Source organism: Emydura macquarii, unplaced genomic scaffold (assembly GCF_026122565.2).
Source record: "Emydura macquarii macquarii isolate MOO-44397 ecotype Brisbane River unplaced genomic scaffold, CSIRO-AGI_Emac_v2 contig_2676, whole genome shotgun sequence".
NCBI lineage: Eukaryota > Metazoa > Chordata > Testudines > Chelidae > Emydura > Emydura macquarii.
In genome coordinates, this window is record NW_027132813.1 from 9,641,396 (window position 1) to 9,659,288 (window position 17,893).

General features: G+C 41.3%; 1 protein-coding gene across 2 annotated transcripts in view; it reads left to right on the forward strand.

Annotated features, from left to right (window-relative positions):
- PARP1 (poly(ADP-ribose) polymerase 1) overlaps nucleotides 1-17,893 on the forward strand; it is a 72,589-nt gene that overhangs the window by 14,223 nt on the left and 40,473 nt on the right. For both annotated transcript variants that reach the window (XM_067564844.1, XM_067564845.1), the window contains exons 3-7: nucleotides 1,829-1,947; nucleotides 3,494-3,708; nucleotides 13,159-13,255; nucleotides 15,453-15,569; nucleotides 16,676-16,852. In XM_067564844.1, coding sequence (XP_067420945.1) covers nucleotides 1,829-1,947; nucleotides 3,494-3,708; nucleotides 13,159-13,255; nucleotides 15,453-15,569; nucleotides 16,676-16,852 — 725 coding nt within the window. The remainder of the gene's footprint in view (nucleotides 1-1,828; nucleotides 1,948-3,493; nucleotides 3,709-13,158; nucleotides 13,256-15,452; nucleotides 15,570-16,675; nucleotides 16,853-17,893) is intronic.

A 17,893-nucleotide genomic window follows, 5' to 3' on the forward strand; every position in this document is an offset into this window, starting at 1 on the left:
AGAAAGTGACCAAACAGTAAGAAAAGTAAGCGCGTTGCATCACTAAATACACTTTATTCACTTACTTGACTAGCGTAGTTTAGCTTCAATTAGCTGATGCTAGTAAATGATATGAATGCACTATGGAAAAGTAGTGATTTCTTAGTAACATGAGACCTTACTATAAGTATTGTGAAATCATCACACCTACCAATATATCAGACCTAGAAAACATTAAAAAAAGATTGTCTAAGTGTTATATTAAGAGTTAGTGCGATTAACTAAATGGTCAGGAAAGCGATCAGATGCAGATTGGAAGGGGTTGGGAATGTAGCGGGCTCCTAGGCACTCCAGTACTACAAATAATTAATAATATAAGGCAGATTGAAGCCATCAATGTCCATACAGCACAAGAATTGTGGGTGGTTTGTAGATTTGAAGTCTGCCTGTCTGGAACATAACATCGTATAAAAGAAAATGCATCCTGTATATGGAAAGGGGAGTTCTGTTTGAGGTGTGGCTATTGGGTTGATTCCAGTTCTGGTCTGGTCTTCAATAGCAATATTCATTTATTTTATTTTATATTACTTCTAGAAGAGAGGCAGCCATTCCAGGTTGGGCACCCTTGACAGTCTTCGAAAGCAGTAATACTCAGACTGAGGCTCATGAGCTGCAAGTGGCTCTTTAATGTCTCTCCTGTGACTCTTTGCAGCTCATAATATTGAAATATGGTGTGATTTAAGTTAACCAATCAGGATGCTTTAACTATGTTATTAACCAATTGTAGAATACTCGGTCATTCATTTTGCTCTGTCTCAGACTCTCAACGTTTGTTGTGCCTTCCTCAGTCACTTGTCGCTTCTCCATCTTAACCAACCTCCTCCCTGTGCTGAGGGGACTTGAGGCCTGGCTCTGTAGCTCAAGGGTTTGAGCAGTGGTCTCGGAAACCAGGAGTCACACCTTCAAATGTTGCTGGTGCCTGTGTAGTAGTCTCTGTCTCAGGCTCTCCTCACTCATCACTTTTTTGTATATCTATATCTATCTATAGATACATATCTAGAGAGCGAAAGAGTAAATGAAATAATGAATTCACACTAGTGTGTCTCTTTTGGGTAATGTTGATCAGTAATTTGGCTCCTGAATCACTGAGGTCTGAGTATCACTGCTCTAAAACATACAGTTACATACGCAGACTTGCACAGTTCCTCCTTGAATACATACAGATCACTTGACTTTTTCCATGTGTTTATCCTTACAGTACGCATGTGAGCTATAGTTAAGCAGTATCCCCTCTTGACATATGGGGGATACTGAAGCACAGAGGTGGTGACTTACCTCAGGGCTGCATATCAGCTCCATGACAGAGCTGGGATTAGATCTGGAGTCCTCACATGACTCCTTTGACAGGTCAGGCTTGTGCTCTTCAGAGTGGAAAGTTCAGGTCTCATAGGAATTGTTTTGTAAATGTGAAGTTGAAGGAACTAGTGTTGTTGCAAAATTATATTCTTTTTGACAAGTGCAGGGCAGAGGCTAAGATTGTCTTCCCCGGTGGTGAAGACTGAAGCATAGATGAGTAACCCTAGATGTTTATTATGGGTTTGCAGCCTTCCTAATAGGATTTCTGTAGGATTCTGAATTGCAGAGAGGGCATTGCGGGTTCTGTCACTGTACTTATTTCTCTAAATATACTGGGCTGTGGCTGATTTGGCTTTGTTTCATGGCCAGTCTCTCACTATGTTTGTGCTGATTGAGGGGGTGAGGGGAAATGACAAACACTTAGGGAGGCTTTTTAAAGAAATAAAGTGAAAAACTTTAGAAGTTTAATAGTATTTTTGTTTCTGTTCTCCAGGTAAAGGCAGTGACCAGGAGGGAGGTGGCAAGGCTGAGAAGAGCTTAAATGACTTTGCTGCAGAATATGCCAAGTCTAACAGAAGTACCTGCAAAGGTTGTGAACAGAAAATAGAAAAGGTAGAGACATGCAGCTATTGGTTATTTTTCCCCTGCCAATCCAGGGTGACACAAGTCATTCCTTGAGTTCTGAACTATTGTTCTTTACATTGTTTTCTTTTATGTTCTGGGTTTAAAAACTGCAGTTCTTTCTTGGAAGAACTGTTTTGTGTTCTGAACAGTTTTGTCAACCCAGAGCTCTTCCACCACAGTAAGATTACTCTCTCAAATCTGACCTCTTCAGAGCCTGGGATTTAGACCTGCTGACTCTTCTTTCTGTAAAGGAAAGAAAACATTTAACCTGGTCCAGGCATTGGAGCTGATTGGCAGATGACTGCTGGTGTTTCTGCAGAAGAAAGGCCTGGAGAGAAGCTTTGGCTTCCCATTGTGGTACTGTAAATGTGTTTTTCTCAGGAAGGCCAGCAGGTACATACATATGCAGATGAAATGCAGCTCTCCACTGACCCATCCCGTCACTGTTTTGTAGGGTATATATTGATCCTCCCTATACAGGTATTTAAGAAATGCTGGCAAAATAAGGTTCTGAACCTGCAAGCAATTGTTAATGTAAATAATCCCCCTGAGTTCAGATAGATAACTCATATGCACAAGTTTTCACACGTGTTTGTAGGATTGTAGGTCCAAATTTGCTTCTAAAATGAGGATTTCTGCATGATTGTTTTGAATAGTATGGTCTGAACTGTAATTTAGAATACAATCTGGTTAGAAATCAAGCTGATTCTGGACCAAACTTCATTACTGCTCACATGTTAATTTCTGGAGAACCAAAGTTTTAGAATTTAAAATTCCTTGGATGGAAGCCGATCCTGCAGGATTTGCTTGCTTGACCTCTGTAGGACTACTTGCATGAGTAACGGTTGCTGGATTGGGTCCAAAATGTGATTAGCTATTTTTTGAGTTATTACTGAGGATACAACGAGGTCACAGATTCTGTTACTTTCCAAGACCTCCGTGACTTCTGTGGCAGGGCTGGAGCAGCTGTCAGCCCCTGGGTTGCTCCCCAACATCTGACTGGTGGCCAGCCCGTGCTGCAGGAGCAGCCAGCTCTGTTTTCCCCTCTCCCCCAAGGTATTTTTAGTAAGAGTTAGGGACAAGTTGTGTCTTCTGTGGATTTTTGTTTATTGCCCATGACCTGTGTCTGACTTTTACTAAAAATACCCATGACAGAATCTTAACCTTAGTTATTACTGAACAAAAATTACTTAACACTGAATTTTCTTCTTTACTGAGACTGGTTATGGGATTTCCTACAAACTTTTTTTTTTTAAGTAAGTGTGAGCTGAGGCTAAAGGTGGAAAGTTTAACAAAAATGGGAATTTTCAGAGCATGGGAAACCAGGGGGATTAGAATGAAAGCAATGGTGTAAATTTCAGCATAGTGACTGCTAGCAGGTGACTGGTGGAACAGTTGTCGCTGCTCTACTATTTCAGAAGCATTACTTTCATTACTTTCAAAATCACCAGCCGGTTTTCCTGAATTAACATTCAAGCCCTTCCCAGAGCAGCATCACAGCCATGTTTGTACTATTGGTTTTTCTCCACTTCAGGGCCAGATCAGAATTTCCAAAAAGATGGTGCATCCTGAAAAGCCCCAGCTGGGAATGATAGATAACTGGTACCATCCAGACTGCTTTGTGAGCCACCGAGCGGAGCTGGGCTTTCTCCCTGCATTTGGAGCCAGTCAGCTCCAGGGCTTTGGGATCTTGAAAGCAGAAGATAAAGAAGCTCTGAAGAAGCAGCTGCCTGCCATGAAGAGTGAAGGGTATGTAAGAGAGCTGCTGCCTACGGGATCCACGAAGACACACTGAATGTCTTCACAAAGTCCATGTTTTATATAGATAGGAGTTTTTAACCTCATTGTCTCACCATTTATTGGTTGTGTAACAGTGGTGGCTAGAGGCTCTCCTCAGCGGGATTTAGAGCCCTGTTGTGCTAGACAGTATGCACAGATAATACAAGACCCATCCTTGCCCTTGGGAGCTTGCAATCTAAGTGTCTCCCTTGGACATACAGAGAGAGTGCAACCAAGCAACCATGACTTTGAAAACTGATATAATATTCTGTGCCATAAAATAATGCAGCACTAGCAAAAGTGGAGATCAGTTGTAAGGACTCCATGTTGCACTGTCTGGTGATGTTGCTAATGTTGTTCTCTTTATTTCTCATCTGTTGATTGAGATTTGATTCCTTAGATCTTCATCCTACCCATGCTGCTGACACATCAGGCAGTCCAGTTCCTCCATTGATTAGAGTCACTCACTAGTTGTGGTACTTTTCAGGTGATGCCAGTGCATTCAGTATCCTCGATCACCGTCTTGCCTGTTCTTCCATGACCTGCCTTGCTTTCTCTTTCCTCGCTTAGGCACCCATTTCAAAGCTTGCTTAGCATGTCTTCCATATGGTGTATGTTTCCCAACCATCTGAGCTTTGATATTTGCTAATGTGTCCTACTCTGTCAGCTTGCTTGCTGTCTCATTTTGCTGTTTTGTCTTTCCATGAAATGTATAGTATCTTCCTCAGCCATCTCTGATGGGCAGCCTCCAGTCACTTTTTGTTATCTACTGTCATCAGCCAAGTCTCTGCACTATAAAGTAGTTTGCTTAGTACAGTATATGGTATAATCTGACTTTGAGTTTGGTGTGGTGACCTCTGTTTGACCAGATGTTTTCACCATTCAAAAGTGGTGTTTGTTTTTCCTAATCTTGTATGAATATGTTTATCGCAACTCATCTTCAAACGTATTCACGGTTCCCCAGTAGCAGAACTCTTCTACCTGTTCAACTTCTTTTCCATCCATGTAAGCCTTTGCATTCATTGTCCACTTTCCTACCTTCATTATCTTAATTTTCTCTGCATTTACTTTTAATCCAATAGTTGCTGCGTCCTATTCTACCTCTGGTGTAAGGCAATCATTCCATTCCACATCATATTTAGTAAAGCAATGTTGTTAGCAAAGTTACAGTCATGTAACTCATCTCTGCTAACCCATTTTACACCACCTGCAATCTCTTTTGTTGCTTGCTTCATCACCCAATCTATTGCTAATGCAAACTGCTGAAGAGTGAAAATCTATTCACAGCATGATCTATCTGGATGGAACCCAGCCTGTTCTCCTTGTAATATTTTATCCACTACTTTCTTCATTCTGTTCAGCATAAATGTAGTCAATACTTTGCCTGAGATTGATAGCAGCCCAATATCTTGCCAGTTCATGGATTGAGTAAGGGCACCTTTTTGGCCATGCCATTTCCAGTCTCGCTGCACCTGTTCTTTCACCCATGTTTTGTTAGCTGCTCAGTAGAATTTCACCTCCCACCTGTAGTTCCTCTGTTTGAATTCTGTCAACCCCAGGAGCTTTTCCCTTTTGGAGGTCTTTGATGCTTGCTTTAATTACATTTGGTGTTATTGGTCCCTCTTCTATTTCTAACTTAGCATTGGCATTTCTCTTGACCCTGTGCATAATCATTGGCTCCGGAGAGTTTAATATGGAATGAAAATGTTCTTTCTGTCATCTGGCTTGTTCTTAATGTGTTTTCAACATCTGTCCAACTTCTGCAGCCTTCTGAAGTCAGGCATTTCTATCTTGCCTGCATCTCTTCTTTTTTTTTTTTTGTCCTTTTCTTTGTATCTTACATCTGCCTCTAAGGGTTCTATCTGTGTCTTGCACTGTTCCTTTTTTGCCTTCAGAGCTTTCTGCTTGTCAGTTGCTGCCTACGTTTAAGATGTAAACTGTCTTTCTTCTATGCTCTTCGGCAGTCCACTACTTCCTCAGCTGTCTCGAGTACCATCTTGTTCCTCTTTGACCATCTGTCTTCCGGACTTTCATTGGCCTGGTCATGTAAAACACTGGGATGGTTGCTAAGTGCACTCTGGTATCTGAGCTGCGTTTTTGTCTTTGAACTTTTCTATTTTTATCCATTTTTTGAGGAGTTGTAATGTGGCCCCTAAAAGATAATGATCTGAGCCAACATCTGCTCTTATGACATCCCTCAAAGAAGATGCCCATCACTTAAAAATATACACATCGTATATCTGGTTGGCAGTCGCATTATCTGGTGATCTTCATGTAAGCTTGTGAATCCTCTTGTGCTGAAAATGACTGCCTCCTGTCTTTAGGGTGTTTGTGCCACAGAGATTCAAGAGCCATTTGTCAATATTAGTTCAAATATCTTAGGCTACTGTGGTCTTGACTTTTTCCCAGACAGTAATGTTGTTGCCAGTTTATGCATCAAAGTTGCCTATCATCAGCTTGATGTCCTAGTTAGGCACCTCATCCAAGTCTTGCTGTCCCTGCTCATAGAATGTATCCTTTTCACTGTCACCTGCTGCATTTGTTGATGCATGTTCTTGGATTATTGTACACTTGACATGTCATCTTGTTTGCAGCCTGGCTGCTGCTGTTCTGTTATTTACTGACACTCAAGCCAACAGGGTCTTTGCTGTGATTTTTATCCAGCACAATTCCTACACCTCTTTCATGTGTTCCTCCTCCTGAATATCAGATTGTAGCGCCATCGGACACAATCTTGCTACACTCTCTTCCCATCTCATCTCACTGACACCAAGTATGTTCAGATGTTCATCCTCATTTCTCATGTAATCTGTGCCAGCTTTCCCACACAAAGTATGTTCTTTCCACGTGGCTACTCTTGTTACAGGTTTGGTCGTCAGGATTTGAGATCTCAGCTTCCATCCTGCTTTCATTGACAGCTGTCATACTTGTGTTTTGAGCTCCATCTACACCTACTGTCCTTAAGTTTTGGTTTGACTGAACTGTTTCTATTGCGGATAAGTTTTTCCTGCGTGAGTCACAAATTTATCTGCAGAACGCCCTCCTCTTTTACCGGCCTTAGGGCCGACGCACTGTTGCCAGTAGAGGCAGAGTAGGAATTGATTGTCAGTCTTTTTTTTTTCTTGACGACTGATCTGTGTGACAAAAATTGAATCTAATTAAATTATAACTTACCTTGGGTAACCTGGAGTGATTAGAGACCTCTTTTTTACTTAATTTTCACTGGTAAGATTGAAGCATTATTACTCAGTATTAACAGTTCCAATACAATATATATACAAGATACCCTTTGAAAACTGATATCTAAAGGCAGAGCACCTGCCATTCATAATTGCAGCATTTGTGAGCAATGGAAGAGGGAAAATAACCTTATCCTACAGGTAGTTCATAGGGATGGCTTGGCAGCATTAGACAATATTATCTCTTCATTAATGAAGATTTTTTTAATAGTGACATCAATCAGGAATATGCTGTATGATATACAGGCAGCAAGTGTGGTGAACTTTGTGAAGAAAGGAAAATGGTATGATGATCCCTGTTTAATAATAGAGGAGCACCTTGTATTCTTCAGGCATCCCAATATACTTTACAGGGTAATGAGTCAGCACTGGTAGTGCAGCCACTGGGTAGAAAAATGATTAAAGGGACTAGTATTGCCCTTTGGGAAGGATTTTACAGAAATGTATTTGATGGCTGCCCAGTTAAATACAGGTACAATACTCTGAAGATATGCAGGAACAATTTATCTGAATTGAACGCAATTTAGAACTGTCCATGCATATATCCGAATGTGCAACCCTCAGACACCTCTGGGTATGTTTAGAGGATTGCATACTCAAATACATTGATCTGTGTGTAGCTGTCAGTCCATATTTAATTCCTTGTTTGGCAATAACCACACTCAAAGCCTTTAACTTGCTAAGTGGTGTAATTATGTACGGTCAGATTGACTGAGAGGATTGACCAATATGATTCTGCAGGAAACCCTGAAGCCTCCTTCTCACAGCAGCTAAACTGGTTTAACATAAATTGAGACTAACTTTAACCACAAGCAGCATTTAAAGACACTTTCAGAAGGTGTGGTGTGGACAGAGCTTTGTTTTCTGAGTCTTTGAAATTTCATTTGTAGGCTTTGTGATGGGGCTTAACCCCCATCACCTGTAAGGCAAAGGAAACAACCCAATTAGTCATGCTCTGCCCCTGGGGGTTGATTAACTAATGGCCTCCTGGTCAAAAGAGGCAGAGCTAAGCCTTGTAAGTAGACTGAAGGAGGTCAGTTGGAGGGAGATGGCAGAGATGACAGGTCTCTGGCAGAGAGAAACCCTGGGATAGGGTTTAACAAGCTGGACACAACAGAGGAAGAACGCTACAGTAGCAAGTTCAGCTCCTGCAGGGGAAGCCCTGAAGAAGGGCCAGCAAGGGAACTACACTGAAACCTGAGAAGGAGGACTGTTAGTTTAAAGATTCATATGATTTTCATTTGGATTTGTTTGTGCTACCCTGGAAGGAGTTTAGACTTTTATGTGATTTGGAAGAAAGGGGCCACTGGGAGAAGGGGGAGGTGCAAGAGATGACCTAGGCGTGAGGGGGCAACCTAGAGGCAAGGATGCACGCATATGCTCTTGTGTTGTTATACCACTTTTGGAAAGTAGTTGACAGTAGCCTTCCAAAGCTTTTTTCCCATTGATGCTTTCCGAAACTTGATGGGTACATGTTGTATGCACAGATGAAGAAATTCTGTTTCTGTTCAGAGCAGGTGTCCAGGGTAGTGGAGCACCAGCTGATCAGATTAGCATAACTCATAAGGACCTAGGTACAAGCTGTCCCTCTCACACCAATCTGCTGACCTTCCTAACTCACACTTTCCCAGATGCAATGAATTGTCAGAATATCTGAGTTACAGCTGTTGCAATCCATTGATTGTAATGAATGCAGTTATTGCTAGATAGTGCCAGGGAATTGGCCACATTTACCCTTACCAGCTTTACCTGTGGTGTGCACCATTCTCAGATGCAGAGAGCTGAGAGTCTATATTTGCATGCAGTTTTCAAGTAGTTCTTGTGTTGTGGTACGCGTTCTGCTTTGCACAGAGTAATACGTAAGTCTAGCTGGATCAGCATATGATGGGTTTGCTCCAGTTGATTTGACAGAGCATAAGAAGTGTTGTTATACAAATGTTCCCTCTTGTCTGCTTTGACTCTGCTTTTTGGGGGATTTTGGTGATTCTACTTGAACTGTGAAGCGTTTACAAAGAGAGGCTGTGGATTTTGTTTACCAAGTTGCTGTATAAATAAAACATGAACCTAGAATCACAATGAGTACAGCAAATGCAGGCCCCATGCCAAGAAAGTTTTTGGGCCTGTAGTTTTTGCTCATGTAGAGGTTTGAAAGCAGCAAACTGGCCTATCAACTCCAGTACTATTCCTCCTGTGTTGCCACCTCCCTCCTGTTGTTCATGCCAGGTGGTCAAGTCAAGGGCACTGAAGATCAGCTGAAAAAGTAGCTGTGCATATTGAAAATGAGTCTAGCAAGCCCTGGAAGCAACATAGTGTTCTTTTGCTTTCTCACTGCTGGCCTTTTGCAAAGAGAGAGGAAGAGATTTCTTTAAACCTCAAAACTGGAGTGATTGACTGGAGAAGCTAATGCCCTAGGAGACTTCCCTCACACGTTAGCTCATACAATAATGAACTGAAATCTCTGATGCACCTTTTATTAAACAAAGTGAGATTTTAACAATGAGCTTCAGAGATGCCTTCGCCTTCCCTTTTCAGAGTTCTGTTTGGACCCAAACCTATGTCTGTGACTGGAATACTGCACGCACCCTTTGTACTTCCATCACACCCTCCATTTAGGAGCTCAAGGAGCATTGCACATGTTCTGAAACTAAGTCTTGCAACACTTCTTGTGAGGGAGATGATGTTATCTACATATTTCAGATTATAGGGCTGGTGACTGAGGCACAGTGAATTTGTAGCTAGAGCTGGCTGGAAGTCCTCAATCTAAATAAAGTGTTTATCAAAAATGAGAGGAAAGCTTTATGTAACTGTTCCCTGATTTTCTGGTGTGCAGTATTTGAGACTTGCCCACGGTCATTCAGTGGCAGAGTTGGAGCTTGTCTTAGGGGCGTAAAGTATGTAGATGGATTTGCTGGTCACTTTGCCTGGCAATATCACATTATAGCAGGGTACAAGAAAAAGGTCGGGGCTGTGTGCTGAAAGGTTTACCTTGTATGGAGTACTGATGCTTAATGCTGAGGGTACATTGGCAATTTGCTGAAAGTCTACGGGCTGCACCTCGTTTGACTGTCCATTTGCATATGTTCTAAAAATAAAGAATAAATGTCCATAACCCTAGAATTCTCCTATAGGCTTATCTTCCTTGTAGAGTAGAAATTGCTGTTTGATTAAGGCAGCTTTTACTGGGGGGAGAGAGGCTGCCACCTATATACCACTATCTGTACAGGGTTGGCTTAACTGCAGTGTTATATTAACCTGCAGGGAAATAGCACTCATGCAAGGAACAAGAACAATCAGTTGATGCTTTTGAAGAGGGAAAACAGGTGATGGTCTTTCCATTTTTTCCCTTTTCATACTGATTGCTTGTTTTGCCCAGAATCCCCCCTGCTGTTAGTATTTTTCATATGTTCTTCTCTTTGCAAGGAAGATCTGAGTCTGGATGGCTGATATGGTGATCAGAAGAGCCAGATACAGTATTCCAGTCTTTCTCAGCATTCTTCCCCTATCAGCTTTCCAAAAGTTGAAATAAACCCTTTATCTTATATCTGGTAGGAAGGTGAGGAGAAAGTGGAACGTTTCTGGTGGTGGCTTATATCCATTGATCATAGGCACCAGTCTTATCTAAGTCAGCTGCATCTGTTGAAGCTTCATGACCCCCTTTTTATTGGAAGAAGGGAAATATCATTGTAGCATTCAGCGGCTATAGCTGAACTTCCATATACAAGGTGAAGATATTTTAACTCTGCATGGATTAGATTAAAAAATATATTAAAAATAGATTTAAAAAACCTGAGAAAGTTCTGAAACTGTAAAACTTGCCATTCATGGTTTGATCTGTGAACAGGAAAAATGCAACCTGTCCTTTGCCCTATCCCTCCAGCATTGACTGCTCAGTGTTTGCTTTAGCCATATACCAAGTTATTCAAAGACAATTCAATTACTGTGACTGACTTTCTTATGCCTCTTGCTATCTGCTGTCCAAATGTTAACTTACAACATACAGTTTGTTAAAGTGGGTGAGACAACTACATTAATTCATCTACCAGGAAAGAGTAATCCATTGCCTCCTGGCTCTGAGGAAAACCATCCAAAGACTTCATTAGCTGATGGAATGTGGGCACAGTGCCTTGACTGCAGTGCTTTCAGTGGTTTATTAGGCTTCTAGCTATTCATGTGCTGACTCTGACTGTGGGGAAGTCTGATTGCTTAACTTTCCCCTTGCCAAAAAGGAGGTATTTTAGATACTAGCACACTGATTCAGCAAAGCACTTAAGCATGTCCTTTAACATTAAACACAGACTTCATTATATTCTTTGACTAGGGAAGAACTTAGGCCCAGTTCAGCAAAGCACTTTGTGCTTAAGTTGATAACTTTTTGTACACCTAGGTTGGGTACAGGTGACAATTAGGTAGAACTTCCAAAAGACTTTGATCACTGCAGCTAGTACAGTACGTAAAACTTACTTCCATATAGGAGGTCACCAGAGGTTCCTGGATTGGCTCACTTGGTGAAAGGACATGGTCTCATTCTCTTGGGTGGCAGTTGAAGTCGCAGCTCCTCTTAGCTTCTGCTTTTCTTGATATTCAGCCAGGTGAGTGAGTTGCAGGCACATCGGTGGAAAGAGTGTGTGGCTTCTTTTGTGAAACACAAGTGATCTCCAGAATGTGATGCAGCTTTTCTGCCTCATTCTGAGCCTTCCGGCTGGAGGTGATGGTTGGTGTGCAGCATACTGTATAGCTATCTTCCGAGTCCTACAAACCATAATCAAACGAATGTCCTCACTTATCTCAACGTGTGACTGTTGGGGAGAGAGATTGAGAGGAAGTGAATGCTTTAAAGTGCTAATTTGGTATTAAGGGCTCTAGGGATTAGCCATTTCCCCCACAAGTGTGATTCCTAAGTAACAGATGCTGTTAAAGGGCTGCTGCTGGGTCACTAAAATGGACCCTTTAATATAAACATTTTGCTTCACTGTTTACAACCCAAACACTGCAAGATTGGGCTAGTCTATTTCCATTGTCAAAACTGACCGAAGTGCAAAAAAAGTAAACCATGTAAAATGGTGATAAGTAGTTTAATAGTGAATGTTACTTTCACAGTCTAAGGTTATGTTAGAAACACAGGTGTATGGTTATTTTGATACAACAAACGTGTTCTTGAGTGATGGGGACCTGGAAAAATTGCTGTCTTGAGCTAGGGTAAGTGTTGGTCCCTCCTCCTTTAAGCAGTGTGAAATTCTTCCTTTCTCCCTGAAAGAGTGAAAATAGAGTAATGTGAATTTTGGACTGTACTTCAAGTCCACTGTGGCCAAGAAAATGACATGCCTGATCTGAAAACTTATAAATTGTCTTCTGTGGGATCCCTTGTCCTTTTTGAAGTCCCCCAAGTCCTTTATTGGCTTTCATGTGGCTTCCTTTTATCTAGTTGTCTTTCTGAATCGAAGTTTTATACTACAATTCTCAGCAGCCACTGCAGCACCAGCTAACTTCAGTTAAACTGCTTATGCAGAATTGTGCCATAACATGGTGAGAATAGTGTCAACTTAAAACCAGGGGCAGGCATAAACCTTTCTCCTATCTGATACTACATAGGCTTTAATCGAGGCCTTTGGAAGAAAACTGGCCTACCAAGTTCATTGTGTTTGCCACCCTTTGCACTTTAAATTCATCCTGAGCCTAAAATGAAAGGCCAGGTACTGCTGATAAATGATCCACTAATGTCCCTAATCTAAGGAGTTGTATCTGTGCCAGCTATTACATTGATCTGAGCAAATGTGTTGGTTCCTACTGACTTTTTTTTTTTTTTTTTTTTTATGTTAAGATGTCTCTAATAGTTAATACAGACACAGAGTAATATCTCCTGAGGCTCTTGGGTGATGCAATTAATTATTTAATATGTACTTTTGCCAGTCTGCACAGGTGTCCGGTGGAAAACTCTTCTAAGCAAGCATGGGCAGATCATGATTTTCCATTGTGCAGCCAAGAATGTTTGAGCAGAGAAAGCATTTATATTGCATTTAAGACCTAGCAGGAAGGAATTTTTAAAAATGAACTAGTGTTGCACAAATCAAAAAGTTAGTCTGTACAAAGTGTATAGTTTCTATCCACTGTAGTCAGACTGAGCTCTGGTAGATGCTTTCAAAGATTTGAATGACTTCCTGTCGTGTGTTTATCTCTCCATTAGAAAGAGAAAAGGAGATGAAATGGATGGAAATGTGACCTCAAAAAAGAAACAGAAAAAAGAAAAAGAGAGAGAATCCAAGCAGGAGAAGTTGTTGAAGGTTTGTTGTTTAAGCTATCCCAAACGTCTAAACTTTCTTTCTAAATGGGAATTTAATGCTGTTGAATGGTGCTGGGTTGACAGCCGTGGCACATACTCTTCATTTACTTATTCACAGCCACAGGCTCTAGAGTTTTACTTATTCACACAAGTACAGCATGAGCTGCAGCAATGCAAGCTTCCTCAGGTTGCCCTATTAGTATGCCTCATCTGGACTGTGGTGAGATGTTAGTTCACTATACAAGCCCATTCAGACTTTGGCCCCTCAGAGATGTAAAGGTTATTTGTGCTGTAGAACCCTTTTTGCTCCTGATAGGAACTGGGCTGAGAGTTGGACCCTGTCTGCATTTACCTGTGAGATTCGGCGGCAGTTGACGGGAGTTGCGCAAAGTATGCAAAAAACATGCGTAACTCCCGTCGACTGCTGAGCTTCTCTTCTGCGCTCCGTCTTCACTGTGCTGCGCCGATGGGAACAGCGTTCCCATCGACTCAGTGCTACGCTACTTGTGTAGCTGGTCTTAGTATGTCGATTTCTGGATCGACCGAGTGGGCCTGCGCTGACCGCTCAGTCGATCCAGAGAAATCGATCTGTGTAGCCATAGCCTAAGTCATTCCATACAGGTCAGCAAAAGGGTATTGGATGGTAACTGCATTAGGTCCTCAGTGTTAGTGGCTGGATTTGAATGGGTGACCTAGAGGTGAAAGCCTCATCTTTCAGAGAACTTGTTTTAGTCCTTTCTGTACCACTTTTTGGCTCCAGGGATGCTATTAAGACTGAATGTTGTTGCCTAAAATCTTGGACCATGTGTGAAGTTGACCAGAGACAAGGTGTGGAACTAGGTCAATGAGAAATAATGTCACTTGCTGAATTGCCCACTTTTGTGCCTCATCTGTTCAATTCTTCAGTATAAACTTCGATAAGTCATAGTTTTGTGTAGTTGGTTTATGAAAGACATTGGAAAGAATTTCTGATTTGGTTTCAAGAATTTTATAGACATTAAAAGTTTGACACACATTTTCCAAGTAAAAAATTACCAGCAGCTTTTCCTGAAATTGAAGTCTTAATAGTATGCAGTAATACAGCTTACTCAGAGCAAAATGGCCTTTTAGTTTTCTGCTGCTTTATTTTGCAATTATAACTTAGCAGAGCACAGTGTTTCACAGTCTACACATCAGAGAGGTTTTAACTGCTGCAATACAGCATTCAGAGAATCAGGGTTGGTTTTGGGTTAAGTTCTTCAATTCATGTTTTTTCTTAGTGTGATAAATTAATTTGTCTTTTCTACTGAAACTAAAAATTAAACTGTTTAACATACATATCTGGTACCCATTATCACCAGGGTACAGAGAAAACCACAACTAAACATACCAACAATAAATACATGTGCATTATTAGAAATTTCTCAAGTGATATTTAGCATCCCACAGTCTGTCACTATCCATCCCTTTTCCCCCCTCTCAATGGAAAGCCCTCAAGAAGGATTTCCAGTTTTTTCCCTTATTGCCTAGATGTCTGACCTTTATAGTTGTATTAATTGAGATGGAATATGTAGGTCCAAAGAGTTACAGGTGTTAACATGACCCTGTCACTGTCCAACATTAAATAGTATTATACAAAGTTCAGGATTTGGTTTACAGAGACTTCAGATCTGCGGCAAACACCATAAACAACTTTTTACTAAAGATACAGAAAAGGAGAAACAGTTAAAGCATTTGAAATGTAAAGTGTTAAGTAAGGTTTTCATTTTGACAACATTTATTGTTCCCTTTCCCTCGAGCTAGATTTTTAATAGGACTCCCCCAAGCTCCCAATTTGACGATCTCTTAGATGGTATTAAAGATGGTAATATCTGTCCTTTTGAGAAAAAGAGAAGTTATTTGAGATGGGCTGGAGCATAGGTGGTGTTAAAATCCGATCCCATTTCCTAGAAGACACAACAACACACACAGACACACACAGAAAAGAACAAGGAAGGGAGAAAATGCAGGTTTTTGTCTGGTGCTGACTTTCACTTGCAGTCTCACTGTTGGAAAAACAGGCATAGCAAACAGTCTTATCAGGCACGTAGAAACCTGTGGGTATTCCTTTTAGTTGCCTCTTTCTAGTATGTTGAAAGCCTGAAAGTAGTCTGCTACTTCGGGGTGGCTCTTCTTGGAAAACAATTGCAAATATTCAAGATGCCAGTTTTTGTCAACAGGAGCAGACAGAGTTGATTTGGAACATCAAAGATGAGCTGAGGAAAGCCTGCTCCACTAACGACCTGAAAGAACTGCTGATAGCCAACAAACAGGAAGTGCCTTCTGGGGAATCTGCTGTGAGTTGGGGCTTTATTTCCTTTAGGAATGTTTTTTTGTGTGTCTGTCTGAATCAATGAGGTTCTTTCAGAGCGATGTTGCTAATGACAGCCAAAGATCTGATGTGAAAGCCTATTGTAAAATCTCAAGAAGAGAAAAAACAGTTGGGTTGCAAAGCTTAGTCCTTTTGCCACAGTGTCCCATTAGCAGTGCTATTCTACCTGTATGTGAACAGGGCTGGAGTGGGGGTTTCTCGTGTTGAATTCTGTTCATCAGTTAAAATGCTTTTTACAGCTTTTCTTTCTGAAACACTTGGCAAACAGTTCCATGCCCTGCTGCTGGTGGTCTGTGGGGAGAGCAAGCTGGGCATGTGGCATCAGATTTCCTCTTTCTTCCCAACAGTTTAATTACACTAAGAGGAGCTAAAACTACATTTAATCCTTTCCTAATGTTACTTATTCACATAAGTAATTACTGTAGTTGCCACACAATGTTGGGAATGGGATAGGAAGTGGCCTTTGCAATCTGCATTGGAAGGGGGAAGACTCTGAGATCATCTCACTAAGGTGTTAGCCATACCTGACTTGGAATATTTGCATTTCCTGAAGCAATGCTAACGCCTCAAGTGGTTGTGGTGGGACAATAGGTCTTTAGGATTAAAATGGTCAAGGACCATTTTACTGGGAGGAAAACTGGATTAGCATGGACTGTGCATTGACAGCTAAATACTGTGTAATCAAATGTGACACCCATCCTCCAGAAACATTAATAACTTATTCCAGTGGAAGCATGCTTAGCGCTTTATAATATGTATGCTGTCTCAAATACAGAACAGAAGTCTTGCCCTGAGGAGATTACAGTCCCCAGGCACAAATGAGTGCTTGTGCATGGACGGACAGAAACTTAGTGGCATGTAGTTAAGGCTTTGTGCCACAAGTGATTTTGAGGAGTGTTTTTTTATTTATAAGCTAGTTAAAGATTCAACAAGTAACACTGTTTGTCTTCAGGCCAAGGTATTCAGCCTTGTGCGAGTTTGCTGGATTCTCTGACACAGTTTACGATGTGCTTGCTGTATGTGTTGCCAATGTTAACCTGGCATAATTTGTTTGCTTCTCTGTTACTTTAGATCTTAGACCGAGTAGCAGATGGGATGGCGTTTGGCGCTCTTCTTCCCTGTGAGGAGTGCAAGGGGCAGTTTGTGTTCAGGAGTGATGCATACTACTGCTCAGGGGACATCACTGCCTGGACTAAATGTGTTGCCAAAACACAGAACCCCAACAGGAAGGACTGGATAATCCCAAAGGTAGGTGCAGCAAACTTGGCTATCTGAAACTCAGTCTTTTAATTCTTAAATTATTCTAGAGCTCATGAAAGGGAAGAATAAATATGAATGGCCACAGCAGGGTGTTAGAGGGCAGGGCATACTGCAGCTTCTGTACAGCTCTGCCTCTGAGAATGGGAAGAGTTGCTCATAGCTAATGCACAGGGGTGATTGTTTTACAGTAGCAGTGCTTTAGAGATATGTTGTTTCTTCCATTCTAGAACTTTAGGCCTCTCCAATTTGTCCTGCTGCTGCAATAGTGACTTGTGGTTTGGGTCTGTGATTTTTAGTACTATTACTAATGACTGGCTCATTTTGATGTTCTAATTTCTCCTTTGTGACTGAGGCAAATGACTTCTAATTCTTTGCTCTCAGAATTTCAGATATTAACGTCTGAATTCTAAAACATTGTAAGCACTTAAAATAAACAGTTATGTGATTTCCTCTGCTTTTCCTCAGAATTGGGAAAAACATTTTCAGAGACAGTATTCATAACTTTTACTGATTAGTGGTTTAACCAGGCTCAAAAAAAAAATTACAAATCCTAGCTTTGTATCTCAGGGAAATTGTCTTTAGCAGTGACTAGCAGCAGAAATTTGAAATTTGGTGAAATATCAACTGAAAAAAATCGAGATTTTTCCTCCGCTTTTGTTTTAAACGCTACTCTGAGGAAAAAGAAAATGCATATGGGGAAATTAGACCTTGTCTGCACTTGCACTTATGTTGGCAAAACTTTTTTGTTGCTCGGGTGTGGAAAAAAACACCCCCTTGAGCAACATACAATTTGCCGGCATAAACGCTCATGTGGACAGCACTGTGCAGACAGGAGAGAGCTCTCCCTTCAACATCATAAAACCAGGTCAATGAGCGGCGGCATCTATGTCAGTGGGAGGGTGTCTTCTGCAGACATAGCACTGTCCACACAAGCATGTATGCCAGCAAAAACTTGTTGCTCAGGGGTATGTTTTTTTTCACACCCCTGAGCAACAAAAGTTTTGCCGACATAGGTGTTAGAGTAGACCA